Below are 19,409 nucleotides of genomic sequence, written 5' to 3'. Positions count from 1 at the left end.
GTTTTCTCGTTTCAAACAGGTGAAATATAGATTGATGACAAACCTCATTCTGGACATCCAATCAACTTCCCAAATGGATGAAAATGTTGACTCACAGTACACTTGGAGTTCATTCCACCAGGTCAGACTGTTAATCAAGCTATTTAGAGGTTCTAAAAAGCCTGTGTAACAATGTGTGACAAAAACTCCTGATTTGTGGCAGATGGGGAACTGGTTTTGCCACCACGACAACACACCGGCTCACGCAGCCATCTCAGTGCGCCACTTTTTGTATCCCAAACGCTCGTTCCACACGAACTCCCGGCCACGATCCTGGATCAGCTGCTCCACGGCTTTGAGGCCTCAGCAGAATCTTTCAAACACGCTCTTCATGTTGCTCCTTTCTCCATGGAGACGACCCGTGTGTGATCCTCTTCATTCCCCCAGATCACACGGCTCTGCTCATTGTTGTGCCCGCATCCGCGAGCATCTGGCCAGCCTCGAGCCATTCCTGCTGCAGTCAGCAAAGGGACATGGCCTTATCAGACAGAAAGTGGTCATCAGGGCGCTGCTGCTGCTGCTCAGCCTCGGTCACCTCCCTGAGCCCATAGTAACATCCAGGCAGATCACCCTGGTGGCCACTCAGTGCGTCACTGTCCACTTCTCACCGAGTGCAGGCTGGAGGCTAAGTTCTAGGATCCTTTGACTGGTTCTGACTCTCAAGGACAAGATGTACCTCTCATCAAAGTAGCCAGAACGATTCTTGCTGGCATCCAGGTCTGTAGGGTGCTTCATCATTCCGGGGGTCATATCCATTGTATCATTCTTGAATTACAGGGTCAAACAGCTCAGCAAATATCTCATAGACCTCCTCATCTCCAGCCACCATGCCCACAGTCTTGATGAAGAGGTGGCCAGAGTTGTCCACTCCAGTCTGGATACACTGAGCCGGCGTCCAAACAGCGGGGGTAGTCTTGTCGCAGAGCCGGGTATAGACAGACCGCTGGGGTCAAGTGACCGGCCATGCGGTCATTGTGTTTTCCCAGGTCTGGGTACTCGGCTCTCAGAGGCTAGAACCTCCATCATTCATTGGCAGCTTGCACAAGTTCAGGGCAAAGAAGAAACCCAGCGGCTACAGATACAGCTCCGGCCAAAGCCATGAACTTGAGGCCTGGGCAGGCAGACAGCAGACAGAAGGGACTAACCATGACCGGAAGCTCAGACAACTGGGGTTCCTGGAGCAGCTGCAGGCGCAGGGCAGGGACAGGGAGGAAGGGTGCAGCCTGGTCCGAGGCTGAACCCGAAACAGGGACTGGAGTGAAAGCTGTAGCCGCTGTAGTGGGAGCGGTACCAAGTGGACTTTGATCTTTTACTTCTCTTTGACGTCTTTCCCAGGCTCAGACCTGATTGCTGCTCCACTCGACATAAACATACTGTCCTTTGATATACCTGTGCTACCAAGTTGAACTGTTGCATAGGGTTTTCTTAACTGTAATCCTTACTGAAACATATTGTCAGACCTTTTTAAATAGGTGTTGGGCCTGGGCCAGACCATGCAGCCGCTTCCCCCAGCTCTCCTGAAAGACAGCCTGCTGGACTGTGTGGCCCCTTCCCCCAGCCTCTTAAGGCCAGAGCTGGACTGTGCAGTCCCTGCCTCCAGCATTCCAGGGAGCTTATCTCTCAGCTGGGTCTGTCAGCCCCTTCCCTGAGTGGTCCAGGAGGATTTACTCACAGACCACATCCTAACTCAGACCCTGCAACTGCAGCACCAGAAGACCTTCCCCCTTGTCAGCACATGTGTCCTTGGCTCAAGCCCTATATATGTCCCACTGCCTCCCTGCCAGGTGCGACTTCCCTGACCTAACTAGTTGGGTCTCAGAACTGCCTGGGGGCTCAAGAAGGCACCTTCCCTTTCTCTACTTTCCCTTCCCTCCCGGGAGTTCTTTCCCCGCCTCAATAAAATCTTTCTCAACTTCACATTCCGGACTAAATTCTATCTCTGTTCCAAGCCTTTGTCTCCAACTTCTCAATAGGGCCACTGAGTAGATCCAAGTCTCTAATGGTTAGCTTGAGCATCAAGTGCAAACTACTTGTACCAAACAGGGACCTTTTACTATATCTCTAAGGTCTCTTTAAAAGTCTAAGTTCAAAAAATAAGAAGAAGGCATCATTTAAGCTTTTGGAAATATAAACAACTCTCTATGTTTATAAGATAAAAACAATTTTAAATTTAATGCTTGTTTCAAGCCTGTATAGATACAGACACATTTTTTAACAGGGATATCCATTTGATTCTTGAAATGCCAAGAAGACAGTTTATACCATCCTAACCTGGCATCGAAAAATATTTGTAGCCATAAAGCTTTACATACGTTATGTAAAGTGGAAAAAGTTCTTTCTTATTCTTTCTGGTTTGACATTGTATTCAGACCTTGGACCGAACTCTTAAATTTTAAAAGAAGGATTTCTTTTCATTTGTCTCCAGACCTCTGAGATATGGAAAAACAGTCTTTCTGGTTGAGGAAAAAACTGTGGGAAAGAGCACCAGGGCCCTCCGTTCTGCGCACACAGAGCCATCTGGCTGAGCGTTCACTGAGGGCGAAAGAGAACAAGCCCATGCATCCGTTGCCATTCAGAGCAACCACGAAGACGGAAGCAGCGCAGGTCTTTGAACTACTCTATTAGAGAGAGCTGTCTGATTTGAATAAGCCTGACACATGAGTGACAAAAAGTCTTTCACTAGATTAAGCCACTGACATTCGAGCATGTGAGGCTTTGTGCTGCTATAACATCGTTCAGCCTCAGAAAACCTACGTAGGGTGAGTCTGAGTTGACATCAACTTGACGACGGTGAATCTGGGGTTTTGCTGCTGCTGCTGTTACAATAGCATAATCTAGTTATCCTGTCTATGGTAGTTACATAATCTGGTGTCAATTTGGGACTGGAGAGGATTAAGAGTGAAAGGGTGGAGTCTAGTCTGTCCATTGGTTCCTAGCCAATGAAGCTTCTGTGTGGGCATGCCTTCTCCTGAGAATTCTGGGGATTCCTGGATTTCCTCCTTGGGGACAGGAGAGACTTTCTTTTGGCTCACTTCTTTGGAGACTCTCTACTGACAAGGCTGACTTCCTGCAACACATCCCTGAGGAGAAGCCACATGGACCTACCCTGATGCATCCAGACCTACAGAAGCCCATGGAGATTCCTGACAGTGCTGAGATGCTTACAATGCCCCTGAATCTACAAGACTTTCCACCCACTAGCCTGTGATCTTCCTGCGTTTGGCACCATTGCATGTGTTTCTTGAGTCTGAAGAGGAGTTTATAGATTGGTATTGGACATATGGGCTAATATTGGACTTATGGACTCGATCTGGACTGGGCTGGGATGTTTTCTCAATATTCAGCTCCTCTTGTATATAAACCTCTTTCTTATACACATATGAGGCTCCCTGGATTTGTTTCTCTAGAGATAAATAATTTCTTCTGTTAAAATTTAAGAGTTCAGACTAACACACTGACTAATGCAAAAGCACTATTCTAAATCATAAACGCAATTGTTACTTGATCTAAAATCAAACAAGATTCAACTGTTTCTCCACATATTTTCTAAAACATAAGTGAGACATAATAGAGCAGTTAGGAAAAAGCTACCTTTACATAATGTGATAGTTAAGACTTTGTGTCAACTTGGAGAGGCCACAATTCTCATTGGGTTGGTAGTTAAGACAAAGTAACCCCCTAAGAGGTGCTCTAACACAATGTAATAACTTCCATAAGGGTCTTGCAAAGCACGGCCAATCAATTGTAGGAGGATTAGGGAGGGGTGCTGCATCCCCAGATCTCAACCTTGATCCAATCAGTGGAATGGAAGTTTCCTTGGGCCTGCTTCCAATATGTGGATGCTGTCGACAAACTTACTTGTGTTTTTACTAGGTCTGGTATTTTAATTTATTACAGACATTTCTCAGCTTTCATCTGCTGGTTCTTTGGACTTGAGCCAAGAGTTTACTGTATTGCCTGGCTACTCTGAAGTCATCAGCAACTTGCCATGTACCTGACAATTTTGAAGACATTAGTCTCTACTGACAAAATCTTGTCATCTTCGTCCAAATCTTGGGTTCACCAGCCCCAGCATCTATTAAAGTCAGCAAAAGCCTCCAGTCTAACACCTGACTTGGAACTAGAACACTTTTACAACTATGTGAGCCATTTTCTTGATATTAGCCTCCCATTATAAATATATATATATGTATATCTATTATATACACACAAATATAAGCTTCACTGGTTTTATCCTCTAGATAATCCAGCCTGTGACACATAGATTCATCATTGATGCTGTGTATACTGGTTGCTCAGAGTTTATTGTGACTCATAGTGATTCCATGTGTATCACATTACAGCTGTCCTTCACAGGTTTTTCATCAGTGGATTAAAAAAAAGAAGAAGATCACCAGGCCTTTCTTCCAAAGTGCATCTGAGTAGATTCAAACTATCAATCTGTTGATTAGCAGCTGAGGACTTAACCATTTTCATTTTCATGATCCAAGGACTTCATTTTATAAATAAACAATAATAAATAAGTAAACAACAAATAAATCAGGGGCATATGCAAAATGCATAGTGTTTTTTCGACTGCTTCTAAACACTCGCAAGTAGGTTATTACCCACGTTTTAATGAAAAACTATTAATCTGCAAGCAATCCTGACAAAAAGGTCCTAAGTGGTCAGAACTTGATCATAACCCAGCTTGTTGGCTGTACAGCATCAGTACTAATTTGGGTTCCAGCAACTAAACCAGGTGCCATCTAGTCCATGCCAACTTAAAGCAACCCCATGTGCTGAAGCGTAAGACAGTGCATGCATGGTTGCATGGCTATGATCCTCCAAAGTAGATTCCCAGAAGCATCGCTCGGTGGGTTTGATTCTGATACCCTTTCAGTTCATAGTTAAACACTTTGCTATTTGCACCAGTCCATGACTCCATCAGCAAGAACAGATATTTTTAAAGGTCACTGACCCAGAGCTCTGCAGGGGACAGCACTGGAGATGCAGTGTGCGAACTGTGTCTGGTCTGACCCACCACACCCACGCTGGGGTGAAACGAAGAGAATGCAACAGAGCGGCATGGGGAGCAAAGAAAGGAAGTCCCCGAAGAATCCCCCAAACACAGGAGGAAAGTCAAGGGAAATAGAGGAAAGAGCTGGGAGGCAAAGGGCATTTATAGAGGTCTAGATAAAGACATGTACATATGCAAATACATATATGAGGTTGGGGAAATAGATGTATGTGCTATATTTATAGGTTTAGTAATTAAGGTGGCAGAAGGACATTGGGCCTCCACTCAAGTGCTCCCTCAATGGAAGAATACTTTCTTCTACTAAATTGGCGTTCTATGATGCTCACCGTCCCAACACAACCGCTGAAGACAAAGCGGGTGAACAAGAAAATGTGGAGAAGAAAGCTGAATATGCCCAGCTACCAAAAGATATAGCATCTGGGGTCTTAAAGGCTTGAAGATAAACAAGCAACCATCTAACTCAGAAGCAGCAAAGCCCACATGGAAGAACATACCAGCCTGTGTGATCACATTGTTCTGAAGGGATCAGTTATCATGCATCAAAGAACAAAAAAATCATATCATTGGGTGCACACCTCCAGGATATGATCACTGAAGACAATTGGGTGTATACGCAAATGTGGTGAAAAAAGCTGATGGTGCCCAGCTATCAAAAGAGATAGCACCTGGGATCTTAAAGGCTTGAAGGTAAACAAGCGGCCATCTGGCTCAGAAGCAATAAAGCCCACATGGAAGAAGCACACCAGCCTGTGCGATCATGAGGTGTCGAAGGGATCAGGTATAAGGCATCATCAGAACGACAACAACAAAAAATCTTACCATAGTGAATGAAGGGACAAGTGCAGAGTGGAGACCCAAAGCCCATTTGTCCACCACTGGTGATCCCCTTGCAGAGGGATCTAGGGGAGGAGATGAGTCAGTCAGGGTGTGATGTAGTACCGATGAAGAATACAGCTGTCCTCCAGTTCCTAAATGCTTCCTCCCCCCCCCCCCAACTCCCATGATCCGAATTCTACCTTGCAAGTCTGGATAGAGCAGAGGATGTACACTGGTGCAGCTAGGAGCTGGAGGCACAGGGAATCCAGGGCGGATGATACCTTCAGGACCAGGGGTGTGAGGGGCAATACTGGGAGGGTAGAGGGTGAGTGGGTTGGAAAGAGGGAACCGATTACAAGGATCTACGAGTGACCTCTCCCTGGGGGACGGACAACAGAAAAGGAGGTGAAGGGAGACATTGGACAGGGCAAGATATGACAAAATGATGATTTATAAATTATCAAGAGTTCATGAGGGAGGGGGAGTGGGGAGGGAGGGGAAAAAAGAGGACCTGGTGCAAAGGGCTTAAATGGAGAGCAAATGCTTTGAAAATGATGAGGGCAAAGAAAGAATGTACAGATGTGCTTTACAAAATTGATGTATGTATGGATTGTGATAAGAGTTGTATGAGTCCCTAATAAAATGATTTAAAAAGAATCCCCAAAACAAAGGGCAGGGTTTGGCACTTCATCAGACTCAATCATAAAACATACATAAGGGTCAGCAAACAGACCTGGGACTATTTGTAGGCCCTGGTGGTTCTTCTTCTTCTTCTTCCATGTCTATCTATATAAGATAGGCCAAATAAACAAGGAGAAAACAATGAGACCAATGGTTGGGGGGACGGGGAGGACGGAGTAAGGAGTGGAGAGCTAACAAACAAGAGACCTAAAATTGATGGCGAGGAGGATGTAGCATGCCTGGTGGGGTTTGATCAAGTGCAATATAGCCAAGGTGAAATACTGAGACCCGAATAAAGGTTGAACATGATAATGGGACAGAAGGAAAGAAAAAGGAAATAGAGGAAAGAATTAGGAGGTAAAAGGCATTTATAGAGGTATAAATACAGGTGTGTACGTAGGTAAATATATTAATATATAGCAGAGGGGATAGAGATCTATGTACATATATTTATAGGCTGAGTATTAAGGTAGCATACAGATATTGGGTCTCTACTCAAATCTTCCTTCAATGCAAGAATGATTTATTCTAATAACCTGACATTCTATGATGCTCACCTTCCCGACACAATCACTGAAGTCAAAATCGGAGCATAAGCAAATGTGATGAAGAAAACTGATGGTGCCTGGGTATTACAAGATGTAGCATCTGGGATCTAAAAGGTTTGAAGTTAAACAAGCAGCCACCTAACAGGGAAGCATCATATGGAAGATGCACACCAGCCTGTGTGCTCAAGAGATGTCAATGGGATCAGATATCAGGGATCAGAAGAGCCAAAACAAACAATTATATTGATGTGGACAAGGGGAGTCAGAGTGGAGGCCCAAAGCTCATCTATAGACAATTGGACAGCCCCTCACAGAAGGGTCACAAGGAAGGGATGAGCCAGCTAGGGATCAGTATAGCACAGATGAAACACACATTTCTCTAGTTATTTAATGCTGCCTCTCTGCACCCACCCTCCTCCCCCCACTATCAGAAGCCAATTCTACCTTGCAAATTTTGCTATACCAGAGCTTGAACACTGGTACAGATAAGAGCTCTCAACACACGGAATCCAGGACAGATAACCCCTCAGGAACAATAATGGGAGTAGCAATACCATGAGGGTAAGGAGAAGGTGGGGAGAGAAGGGGGAGAAAGGGGGAAGTGATCAACACATAACCCCACCCCCAGAGGGGGATGAACAACAGAAACGTGGGTGAAATGAGACAGCAGACAGTGTAAAATATGAAAATAATAATTTATCATTTATCTAGGGGTTACAAAGGTGGGAGGGTGGGAAAAAAGAGGGGCTGATACCATAGACTCAAATAGAAAGAGAATGTTTTGAAAATTATATGGCAACATATATACAAATGTGTTTGATACAATTGATGTGTGAAGTGTTAAAAACTGTTCAATGATTTATTTTTTAAAATAATGAATGAATAAACAACAAAATAATAATAAAACTTTAGACCTCAAATCTTGGGTTATGATGTGGAGTCTCATCCTTTGCTGGGGCATCTGAGTGGCTCTTGAGGTCTTCCTTCCAGTGTGAAGTGAGCTTGTCATTCTATTTAACTGGCGAGATAGGAATAGAAGTACATTTTTTTGCTAGCCTTGAAAGTATAGCTTATCTTAGGTAAGATAAATCTCAGCAAACATTCCCGGGGCATTGGATTTAGAGAGAGGTTCATGGGTGGTATATTTCTTCTGTCAAATAGAAGATCATAGTCTGTAGTGGCATCATAAAAGCAACTACTGGGCCAAGATTTGCTCTTATTGCCATGTTTATAGCCCTCGTGAGTAGCTTCCTATTACTAAGTCATGGTTTTTCCATGTGCATTGTCAGACCTACTCCAGACGATGAGAAATGCTTGATATCAACATAGATTTTCTTAAATCCCTGATCAGCTATCCAAAACTCATTGGGCATGCTATTGCAACACTGAAGGCTCTCTTTGAAAATCATTAATTTTGCCTAACTAAAAAATATTTTTTAGAAACACAAAGGACATTAACCTTATGTCTTCACTTACCTAACGGAAAGCCTCTTTAACAGAACAGAAAAATGAATTGAAGGAAAGGTGAATTTCTTTCAAATAGGTATATTTTTCACACTCACAGAATAATTTTTTACCTGATCTACCAAAAAATAATTTAGCCTACTATATAATTTTCAAAAACTATCCTCAAGCAATCTTAGACATGAAATCACATATTAAGATCTATCTATATTTACCTAGTTTTCTTTTCTCTGCTAGTAATACCCATCTCTACTAATATCGTCAACAGAATGTGATGACTCTTTTCATAGCAAGCACATTCAGTGCTCACTGAGCAGACACACATGCTATTCGGGCTAAAGAGAAGGTAGATAATCAAGGTAAGCTAGTTTCCTAGCTAAGCTTCTTCACTTGATTTGCTTTGAGATTACAGTTTAATACTCTTTAGATCTTGTTCCTTCTGGTACGGTTACTTCTGTGATTTAAGACAACAATAAAGTATGGGTACCTCCCCCAAATTGGGGCATATGTACATTAGGAATGACTTCCTGCTCTGGTTATCTAGTGCTGCTATAACAGAAAGACAAGTGGGCGGCTTGAACAAACGGAAGTGCATTTTCTCATAATTCAGGAGTCTAAAACTCAAAATCTCTTTCTCTCTTGCTGTCCCCTCTGGGGAAGGCGTTGTCTTTCCAGCTTCTGTTCCTAGGTTCCTTGGACCTCATGTGGTGCATCTGTTGACGCATGTTTGCTTGCTCAATCTGCTCTCATATTGCAAAGGAGATTGATTGGAAATGCCCACAGACACACTAATACTGCCATGCTAACATAACCAAGGAACCCCATTCTGTATTGGGACGGTAACTTCAGGTACAAATCTCAACTATTTAACTCATGGAAACCCAATAGGACAGAGTAGAATTGCCCAAAGCCGATTTCCAAGGCTGTCATCTTTATGGAAGCAGAAGAGCTGGTGGGTTCAAACCACCAGCATGTCAGTCACTGAGCAGCACTATACCTCCAGTGCTCCTTAAGCACAGGTATGGAGATTGAGATCTGCAATGCATGTGTGGGGGGGCACACAATTAAATCCCTAAGACTCCACTAATTCTCTCCTACATTTTGAACAGGAGTTCACCATCTGCTTCTCAATGTGCACTCCTATTATAGAGTGCCAGATTTTCAGTTGCTTCACACTAGAAGCTATGTATTAGACATTTGAAACCCACATATGTCCTAGAAAGTTTTTTTATGTGTAGGAGAAAGTTTTATATCAAAGAGCAATTGTATATTGAGAAAGCATCCAAGCCAAGTCCATAAGTATGATATTAGCCCATATGTCTGATACTAGTCCATAAATTCCTCTTCATACTCACATAGCACATGCAATGATGCCAAATGCAGGATGATCACAGGCTGGTGAATGTAAAGTCTTGTGGATCCAATGCTGTGGAAGTATCTCAGCGCTGGCTCTTCTGGCTCTCTGATTGGCTCCTCAACAGGAAGGTGTAGCAAAGAGAGCTTAGGTTCTGCCTCCAATAGGTTATTTATCTCCTTTGCGCCTCCAAAGAGGTCATCAAGCTGTGACCTGATTGGCAGGCTAACCTCTAGCACTTTGCTCTTAATACCTTCAAGTTGACAGGAGATAGTGTAACCACTACACTGTCCAAAGTATGTGAAATGAAGTCTCACCATCCTTGCCTCTAAGGCCTGAAATTAGGTTGTCAGTAGTGTTGATGTGGATTCCAAAGGGTAATCTGTCCTATGCCTCGGTCCCAAATGATAGTGACAGCTGGCCATCCTGGAGGTCAATTGGCTTATGCATCACTCCAAATCTCTCCCTTGGTCTTTACCTGGATCTCTGAAAGTGGTTTGCTTTTTTTAAAGACACATGGTAGGTACTAAAAAAATGTTTAGTAAACAATCTGAATTGTCTGTTCCTAGCTGACTCTTCAAATCTCTGAGAATGCATCAACTCAATTCATCAATTAAGTTGAAATGTAGCACGTACATAGAAAAATAAACAAAATATAAATTAACAGTCTAGTGTCTTATAACACAGAAAACACCATTAACCACCCCAAGGTCTAGGAATGGGAAATTACCAGCATTTCAGAAACCCCCTCAGATTCCCTCCCAAATATTAGCTTCCTCAAGATAGCCACTGCTCTGGCTTATACCCCTATAATCTAGTTTTCCCATTCTAGAAGCCTCAGTAAATGGGATCTGTGTTTAATGGTTCTTTCACTCAATACGAGTTTATCCAGGCTGTTGCATGTAACTCTAATTTGGTCATTGTCTTGGCCATGTAGTATTCTCCTGTAAGAATGCACTGTGATTTATACATTTAGTCCATGTTTTGATAGACATTGGGTTATCTCTAACCTTAGCTATTACTAAGTACGCTGCTTATTCTTACGTGCATGTATCGGGGTCCATGTGCACACGCCTCGGTTTTACATGGTGCACAGATCTTTTCCCATCCAGTGGCTTGCCTAAAGAGCAAGGGGAAAAAATGTCAACCTATGTGTCTTGACAAATGGCAAGACATTCTGTCCTAACCTGCACACAGGAAAATGTAGAGAATGGCTCGATTTGAACAAACATGCCTGGCTCTGCTTCAGCGTGCTCCCAACATCCTGTCCTGCTCCACATTTGTTAGAATGGCAGATAAATTCTTGGGAGTGAAAACTTTAGTTTTACATTACATACTTTCACTAGAGATGGAAGGTTGTGACTTATTTATAACTGTGCATTCAGGAGATTTTAATATTACTGGCCCTGCCCAATAAGATTCAAATATAGCACTGTTAAGGGGTTTTATGTTGTTGTTGCTTTTTCAGATCAACAAACAAACAAAAATTATACCCAAAGGAAAAGATGTTCAATTAGACTGGGCAAGCGTGTGTGTGTGTGTGTGTGTGTGTGTGTACGAAGTGGAGCAAGCAGAGATGGAGAGGTGTGGAAGAGAACCATGATCCCCAAATTAGGAAGAGGTTTGTGGTAGTCACCTAATCTGGCATCAATTTAAGGATTAAGAGTGTAGGGGTGGAGTCTAGGCTGTCCATCTGGAGATAGCCAATGAGATTTCTCTGTGGGCATGGCCTTCTCCTGAGAATTCTGGGAAATCTTGTACTTCCTTCTTAGAGGCGGAAGACCTCTCTCTCTCTCTCTCTCTCTCTCTCTCTCTCTCTCTCTCTCTCTCTCTCTCTCTCTCTCTCTCTCTCTGCTACTTCATGGGAGACATTGGAGACAACAAGCCACATGGATGCAATTAGACCTCTGAAGCCAGAGAAGCCACAGAGCCCTGCCAGCGCTGAGATGCTTACAATGCTTCCAAAGACTTTCTACTCACTGGCTTGTCATTGTCCTGCATTTGGCTTCATTGCATGTGTTTTGTGAGTCTGAAGAGGAATTTATAGATTGACATGGACATGTGGACTAATATGGGACTATGGCCTTGATCTGGACAGGGCTGGGATGTTTTATCCATGTTCAATTGCTCTTATATATAGACCCCTCCCTTATACACATAGGTGTGTCCATGGATTTGTTTCTCTAGTGTACCAAGACTAACACAAGTAATTATTGGACAGACTAAACTGATTCTATCTTATAAATCCCATGCACGACTAACTTTATAATCCTTAAGTCTTCTTTGCCTCACGTGGGCCAGGAATTGACATGGGCACAAAATCATACATCAATGAAAGGACAATCACAACCCCTGCCCTGTGGGTCTTGGATCCAAGAAATGAATCAGTGGAAAGAAAACCAAGTTTACTATACCATTAAAATATGTTTATTAAAATATAAGAGTTGGTAACAAAATGGTAAATTTGGAAGGAAGAAAGGGATGAGCAGCTTGATTTGTGAGCTAGCTTCCAGATCATCTTCTGAGAAAGGCTCCCCTTGCTTCTGGTATGTGGCTACAGCTGGGTCTTGATGTAGATTGTAGAACTCCTGTAGCAATTTCTGTAGGTCTATTGGACTTGCCAAACTAGGTAAAGAGGATAAAGCGTTTTGACAGTAGAACGAAATCAGGATGATACAAGGAGTTTCATGACTCAAAGAATGAACTCATGCTTAGTAGAAGCCAGAGAATCCATATCCTCCGCAGTAAGATGGGCGGCAGGAGCCATATCCGTAGCCTCCATAGGCAGAGCCAGAGCCAAATCCATAACCTCCAAAGAAGGGTCCATAGCCATAGCCTCTGTAGCCACAGCCATAGCCCAGCCTGTTGAAGAGGCCGTAGCCACAGCCATGGCCCAGACCACCGAAGCCTCCAAGGCCGTAGCCCAGGCCTCCGTAGTAGCTGCCGTAGTAGCTCATGGTGTCAGGTTCTACAGATTTGTTGCCAATATCAAGGCAAGTTTCCAGTGGATGACTGTCACCAACTCCCTTGGGCTTCTATATACCCTCAGCGATGGGTGGGGCAAACCACACAGACTTACACAATTCTGATTGCACATATTAAATTACCTGGAAAAATCTCATGCATCCTATTAGGCAAAACTTCAGGACAATTCTTGACACTCATTAAAGTGGTTTTTCTTTTGATTTCTGCACAGCTTTGATTCCACAGGGTGATTATCCTGGCTTCAAAGCCCTCTTACTTTGGCCCTCATAGTTGAAGCTCTATAATCACGCATCATAGTGTCAATCACCTCCAATTTCCTCAGTTGAAATTGTTCTTTCTGTACAGCCTCTCCGCAGCATCTTTGATTCTTGATTTTAGCCATTTAACAAATATTTATTACCTACCTACTGTATCCCAAGGAGCCCTGGTGACACAATGATTAAGCACTTGGCTGCTAATTTAAGGGCAGTGGTTTGAACCCACCAGTACCTTTGGGGGAGAAAGATCTGTCAATCCTCTCCTGTAAAGATGACAGCCTTGGAAATCCTATGGATCCGTTGACTCTTCTCATATAGAGTTGCTCTTGGAATTTACTTGAGGGTCCATGATAACAAGGATCCCCAGACAGCATGCCTGATGTCAGAGATACAATTATAAATAGGAACTATGCTTCCCTACTGTTGGGGGGACAGGGGAGGGTGGGGGAAACTGAGTGCAGCCATGCCAGCTGGATAAAATTTTCTGCTCTTATAAGAGTGTCTAAATAAAATTCCCTTGCAATGCCCAAGGTCTTTCAATGCCCAAGGTCTTTCAAAAATAGATCTTTCCCTTAGTAAGGCAAAAATCTAATTCCAATAACACTCTTTTGATATTTACGATTTCAGCATGCATGTGAGTTTTATCATTTTCTATGATATATCGTGCCAAATCCTTTGTCAGGGTAGTTATTTGCTGATGTTTTGGGACGCATAAAGGAGGTGTTAAGTCATAGAATCAACTTCAGACAGTAGGTGTCACCTTTCTTAACGTCCCCATAGTCTACTGCCTCATTGCAGCATTTAAGCTCTTGCTGCTCCTTAGTCCAGACCCCGCATCTTGTAGAATTGAATATAGCAATAGCATTTGTTATTGTATTAACAGAATAGGGTCTGTTGTGATGTAATATCAAACAATTCCCATGATTTTTGTGCTTCTACACAAATAAAATTACTTTTCCCTTAAAAAAAACTTTGCTTCCCATAACCCCTTCCATTTTTGTTGTTCAAGGTAATAAATGAACTTACATGTACTTCATAAATTAAACAAAATGGAGTCAACAAGACCAAGTTTTGTTTGTAAGAAGAAAGGAAATAAAACCAATAATAAAGGATTGTTTCCTTACTACATCTCGCTCTACTCCACTAGTTCTAACTACATTTGTTTCCCTTTATTAAATGCTTATATAGGAAATATCACTGGAAGAATAGGTTGCAAGAGATTGCCTTGCACAGTAACATTCTGTTATTCACCATCTTTCTTGAGCTTTTAAGTGGAAGCGTCCTTCAAAGAGATTAACATTTGGGTATCCACCCCCACCCACCTGGCCACACAGCCTGATAGTGAGACAGGAAATCTGTCTTACTGCATTTCTAACATGATCAACAAGTGAAGTAGGGGTTGTTGAACAAAGTCTGGGGTTCCATCCTTCTATTCTCTAAGCTAACTAACTGTGCTGTGCTAGTATTATGTTCATGAAAAGTTGAAGTATCAAACTAAAATGAAATGCGACATTTGCTTTTAAAGCAATAAAGTCGGCTAAAGTAGTCATGATTAGAGATTGAAATCGTTGCTACTTGGCCTTCTTCATCAAGGCCAATTTCCAAAAGAGAAATGATAGAAATATTTTATAGACTATTAAAAATAACTTCAGGTAGTTGTTGCTATTAGTTTCTGCCAGATTGGCTCCGACCCAAAATGATGTATGTTTAACAGGACAAAACGGGCCTGGTCCTGCAACATTTTCATGATTGCTGGCATATTTGAATCCACTATTACAGGTGTCATCTCGACCTATCTCACTGAAGGTTGTCTTTGTTTTAGCGGACCCTTTATTTGACAAAATATGATGTCTTTTTTTTATGATTGGTATTTCCTGCTCATGTAACCATAGGAGGCAAAGCCAAGTCTTGCTATCTTCTTTTCTATGGAAATTCTGGTCTTATTTCCTCTAAGACTGATATTTCCACTACTTATCTGTCATTTTGTCATCCTGTGGTGGGTTGTGTGTTGCTGTGTTGCTGGAAGCTATGTCATTAGTATTTCAAATTCCAGTATGGTCACCCAAAATGAACAGGTTTCAGCAGAGCTTCCAGACTAAGAACAGCCTATGAAGAAGGCCTAGGCTGCCCACTTCAGAGAAATGAGCTGCTGGAAATCTCATAATGGTAGGGGAACATTCACAGATACAAAAAGCCTAATAAATAAAAGCAGCTTATCCCACCTGAATGTTGAAAACATATCAAAAGCAAATTAGAGATATTGAGCGCTGATGAGCTACAAGGTGACATCAAGAGCATTCCACATGGGTTCAGTACTGCGGTGGGAACTGACACCTGGCCGGTGATGTGTTCTTGCCTTAGAGAGTAATCCCACCCTGCATCTGTGGAACCCTACATGAAGCTGATCAAGCCTCAGTTATCTCCTTACTTATCACTCTATTTCTTCTTTCTTTATTCGCTCACCCTTTTAACTTTCCCACAGCAGTCAGTCTCAAGGAGCTCAGGTTTGTGTTGGGTTTTTTCTCTCTCTCTTTCTTCTTCCCCCCCCCCTTTTTTTCTTTTTCCCTCTTTATCCTCTTCTCTCCCTCTCTTTCCTATCAGACAAAACTACTGGCTTCCAGGTCACTACCCTGCACCTAGGGCAAATCAGCCCAATTAGCAGGGGGAACTCCAAACTGGCCTCTGTGAAAGTGCGGTTCACCACACGAGGCAGCTGTGACAGCCATCTATAGTGTGCTTCGCTACTAAGGAAACCTCCGTCGAACCTCTAAGGTGATCTCATCAACTGGAGGAATTCCACCCAGCACCACAGGTCCCTGCATTAAAAAGGCACACCAACCTGCCATTGTAGGCCAGGGTCTAAACCACTCTGGCCCCACATTCAAGCATCAGGAATCAGCTATCTCTTTATTCTTTATTTCCTCATTCTCTCTCTCTTCCCTCTTTACCATCACAGCCAATCTTAGTGAATGTGCTTGAGTTTTCCCCCCTCCTTTCTATTTCCTTCTCTGTTCTCTTCGCTTCTCTCTCTGCTTGTATGATTCTCTCTTCTCCCTGTCTTTCCTTTCACATGCCACTGCTGGTTCCCAGAACACTACTCTCTGCCTAGGGAAGCTCTGCCCACCCAGTGGGGAGAGCTACAGGTTGCCCCCTAAGACAGTGCTGCACACAGCACGACACAGGCTCAGCTATCTCTTTACCTATTTTCTTTACTTTTCTCTCTTTTGCTTTCTTTTTTCTTCTTTTTATTTCTTTCTTTCTGTTCTTCTTTCACATTTTCTTCTTTTCTCCTGTTCTAGCTCTTCTCTCTTTCCTGCCACAGTCTCAGCAGATTCCGTTCTCCTTGGTCTTTTCTCTTTTTTTCTTTTCTTTTTAATTTTTTTACTGTTTTCACTTTTGTTTATTTTGTGTATTGTAGTTGTTTGTGTGAGAGTGGGTGTTTGTTTGCTTGACAATGTTGCTCCAGTCTTTGTTTTCTTCTTTCTCTCTCTTTCCTCTCCTTTCTCTTTTTCCTGTCACAAGCCACTAGTGGCCTCCAGGCCACTCCCCTCAACCTAGGGCAATTCTGAAGGCTCAACTGGGGGAGCTCCCACCAACATTTATTGGCTTTGCAAGCAGTTTTGAAAATCACGCCGGTCCTCTTCCATACACCAAGCAGCAGGGAGTGATCCCCTAAATCCCAAGTCTCTACAAGTGACTTGGGGAGATGTCTGGCCACCACTGCTGGGGCTCCATGCTACTATGAGAACATCCACCCAACCTCCAAGGCGAGCTCTCTGTCTATAGCAATTCCCCCTGCCCGCTACAGAGCTCTACACGAAGGAGGGTGCACCCACACAACCTGCGTGGCACTCCAGTTCAGAGGGAAACACCACAGGCCACCCGAGGTTTTCCAAGCACCGTAAGGCATACTTAGAGATCAGCCAGTGAAGCGATGCCATCGTGGACCCACAGCAACCCGACCAGTGTCACATGAGAAGAATATCCAACTCACATTCCAAATAACGGAATACTGGACAACTAAGATGAGAATGAAACCACAGGAATATATAGCAATAGCCTGACCCATCAGTACAGCTACCAGCAGATAGTTCATAGAAGCACTCATACAAGTCCCCCAAGAGAGAGCCCAGTGCTCTTTGACTCTAGAAGATGGCTCAGGGCTCCTCTAAAACAACACGTAAACAGCAACCAGTACTAACAGGTTCAACAAAAATTCAGGAGAAACAGAAGACAATGCAGGACGAAGTCGTGAACCTAAAGATGGGCATAGAAGAAGCAGACATTGGCCTGCCACAAAAAGAACTTTTCAGAATGCTGGTTGTAGTCATAAAGGATATGAGGGAAGCGATGCAGAAAAAAAGATGAAATGTTAAAGGAGATAAAGGCAACACACCAAAGAGAAATACAAAGTTGAGGGATGAAATAATAAAATCCAGTGGCAAATTGACAGACCTTGCCAACAGACTTGAGGAGGCAGAGAATCACACCAGTGACCTAGAGGATAACCAATCAGACTTCAGCACACAAGAAAGCAGTCAAATAATACAATCAAAGAAGCTGAAGAAAACTTGAGAGCCATATCTGATGCTATGAAGAGGCACAATATTCGAATAATTGGACTACCTGGAAAAGACACAACAAAGAAGTCAACAGTGAAAATAGCAAGGGAATTCTTAGAGGAAAACTTCCCCAGCTTAATAAATAAAAATCAGGCAACCATACAAGAGGCTGAAAGAACCGGCCAGACTGAAACCCAAGAAGTCACCAAGACACATAATTGTCAAATTATCCAACTATGAGGAAAGTAGAAGATCATAAAAGCAGTTAGGAAAAAGCAAACAATCACGTATAAAGGTACCCCAACAAGAGTATGTTCAGATTTCTCAGCGGAAACGGTGAAGAAGAGGAGGGAATGGAGTAACATAAAATTTAAGGAAAAAAAAAAAAACACAAACCCAAGAATACTTTACCCAGCCAAATTATCTATCAAAATAGATGGAGAAGTAAGAGTCTTCCCAGACAAGGACAACCTCCAAGAATACAAAAAAAGAAACCCAGACCTACAAAAGATCCTTACTGATCCAGTATGGGCAGAAGATCAACACTCACCAAGGACAAATATGAGACCATCACATAGAAAAACTCCACCCATAGGGCAACAAAGATAAAACAGCCCCCAGGATAGCACTGGCTCAATAGTGGGAAGAAGGCAAACATAAACCACACACACAACACAAGAGGATAAGATAGGTTGATAGGAAAATATCCAACACAAAAGGTACAAGATGACATCACAGAGTCCACAGATGAATGTAATAACATGAAATATCATTGGCCTGCACTCAGGCATTAAAAGGCAGAGGCTAACAGACTGGCTCAGAAAACATTACCCATCGATCTGCTGCCTCCAGGAGACACATCTCAAGCTTGAAGACAAAAAGAAGGATGATAATTAAAGGCTGGAGAAAAAAAATACCAAGCAAATGGCAATGCAAAAAGAGCAGGGGTAGTGATCTTAATATCAGAACAAATTGACCTCAACATACAGGCCATTACAAGAGACAAGGAGGGGCACTATATAATGCTCAAGGAAACAGTAGAACAATAACCAGTGAGCGTAATAAACATATATGTGCCTAACAAGAGACCTGCGAAATTTGTAAATCAAACACTTCAAAAGATGAAAAAACAAATGAGAGACTCAACAATTAAAGTTAGTGACTTCAATATACCACTCTCTAAAAAGACAGATCACTGAGAAAGAAACCCAACAAGGAGGCAATTGGACAACTTGACTTGATAGATATTATCAGAGATTTCCACCCACATGCAAAGAATCCACATTCTTTTAAAGCCCACGTGGCATATATTTCAAAATAGACCACATACTGGGACACAAGTTGAACTTGAGTAAATTCAAGCACATGGAGATCATACAGACATTTCTCTCTGATCACTGTGCCATACGTCTGGAAAATAACAGAACAGTGAAGAAAACAACAATTTTTAATTGAAAAACGAGTGCATATTGACCTAGATAAGAGATGGAATCAGGAAATTTCTAGAAACCAATGAGAATGAAAATATGATGTACCAAAACCTATGGAATACAGCAAAGGAATTTATCAAAGGAAGGCTAATAGCAATAAATGCACACATTTAAAAAGAAGAGAGACTCGTGGATGATATGCTGGCACAAAACGTACACCAATTAGAGCAGAGTCAGCAGAACAACCCTATAA

At 42.7% G+C, this 19,409-nt stretch overlaps 1 protein-coding gene and 1 pseudogene across 2 annotated transcripts; both read right to left on the bottom strand.

The window, feature by feature from the left end:
• Positions 1-240: 240 nt before the first annotated feature.
• LOC142440526 (creatine kinase U-type, mitochondrial pseudogene) lies at positions 241-8,477 on the bottom strand (annotated as a pseudogene).
• A 4,156-nt stretch (positions 8,478-12,633) lies between these two features.
• LOC142441357 (keratin-associated protein 19-7-like) lies at positions 12,634-12,879 on the bottom strand. 2 transcript variants are annotated; one of them, XM_075543383.1, is made up of 2 exons: positions 12,759-12,879; positions 12,634-12,698 (listed from the first exon to the last, which is right to left on the bottom strand). In XM_075543383.1, the coding sequence occupies exons 1-2, from the start codon at positions 12,877-12,879 to the stop codon at positions 12,634-12,636; spliced, it is 186 nt and encodes a 61-aa protein (XP_075399498.1). The 2 variants fall into 2 exon arrangements, with proteins under 2 accessions (XP_075399498.1, XP_075399497.1); XM_075543382.1 differs by having other exon boundaries at positions 12,634-12,879.
• Positions 12,880-19,409: the final 6,530 nt, after the last annotated feature.

The sequence above is a fragment of the Tenrec ecaudatus genome, chromosome 2 (assembly GCF_050624435.1).
Source record: "Tenrec ecaudatus isolate mTenEca1 chromosome 2, mTenEca1.hap1, whole genome shotgun sequence".
Classification (NCBI taxonomy): domain Eukaryota; kingdom Metazoa; phylum Chordata; class Mammalia; order Afrosoricida; family Tenrecidae; genus Tenrec; species Tenrec ecaudatus.
This window is presented reverse-complemented; position numbering and strand designations above follow the sequence as displayed.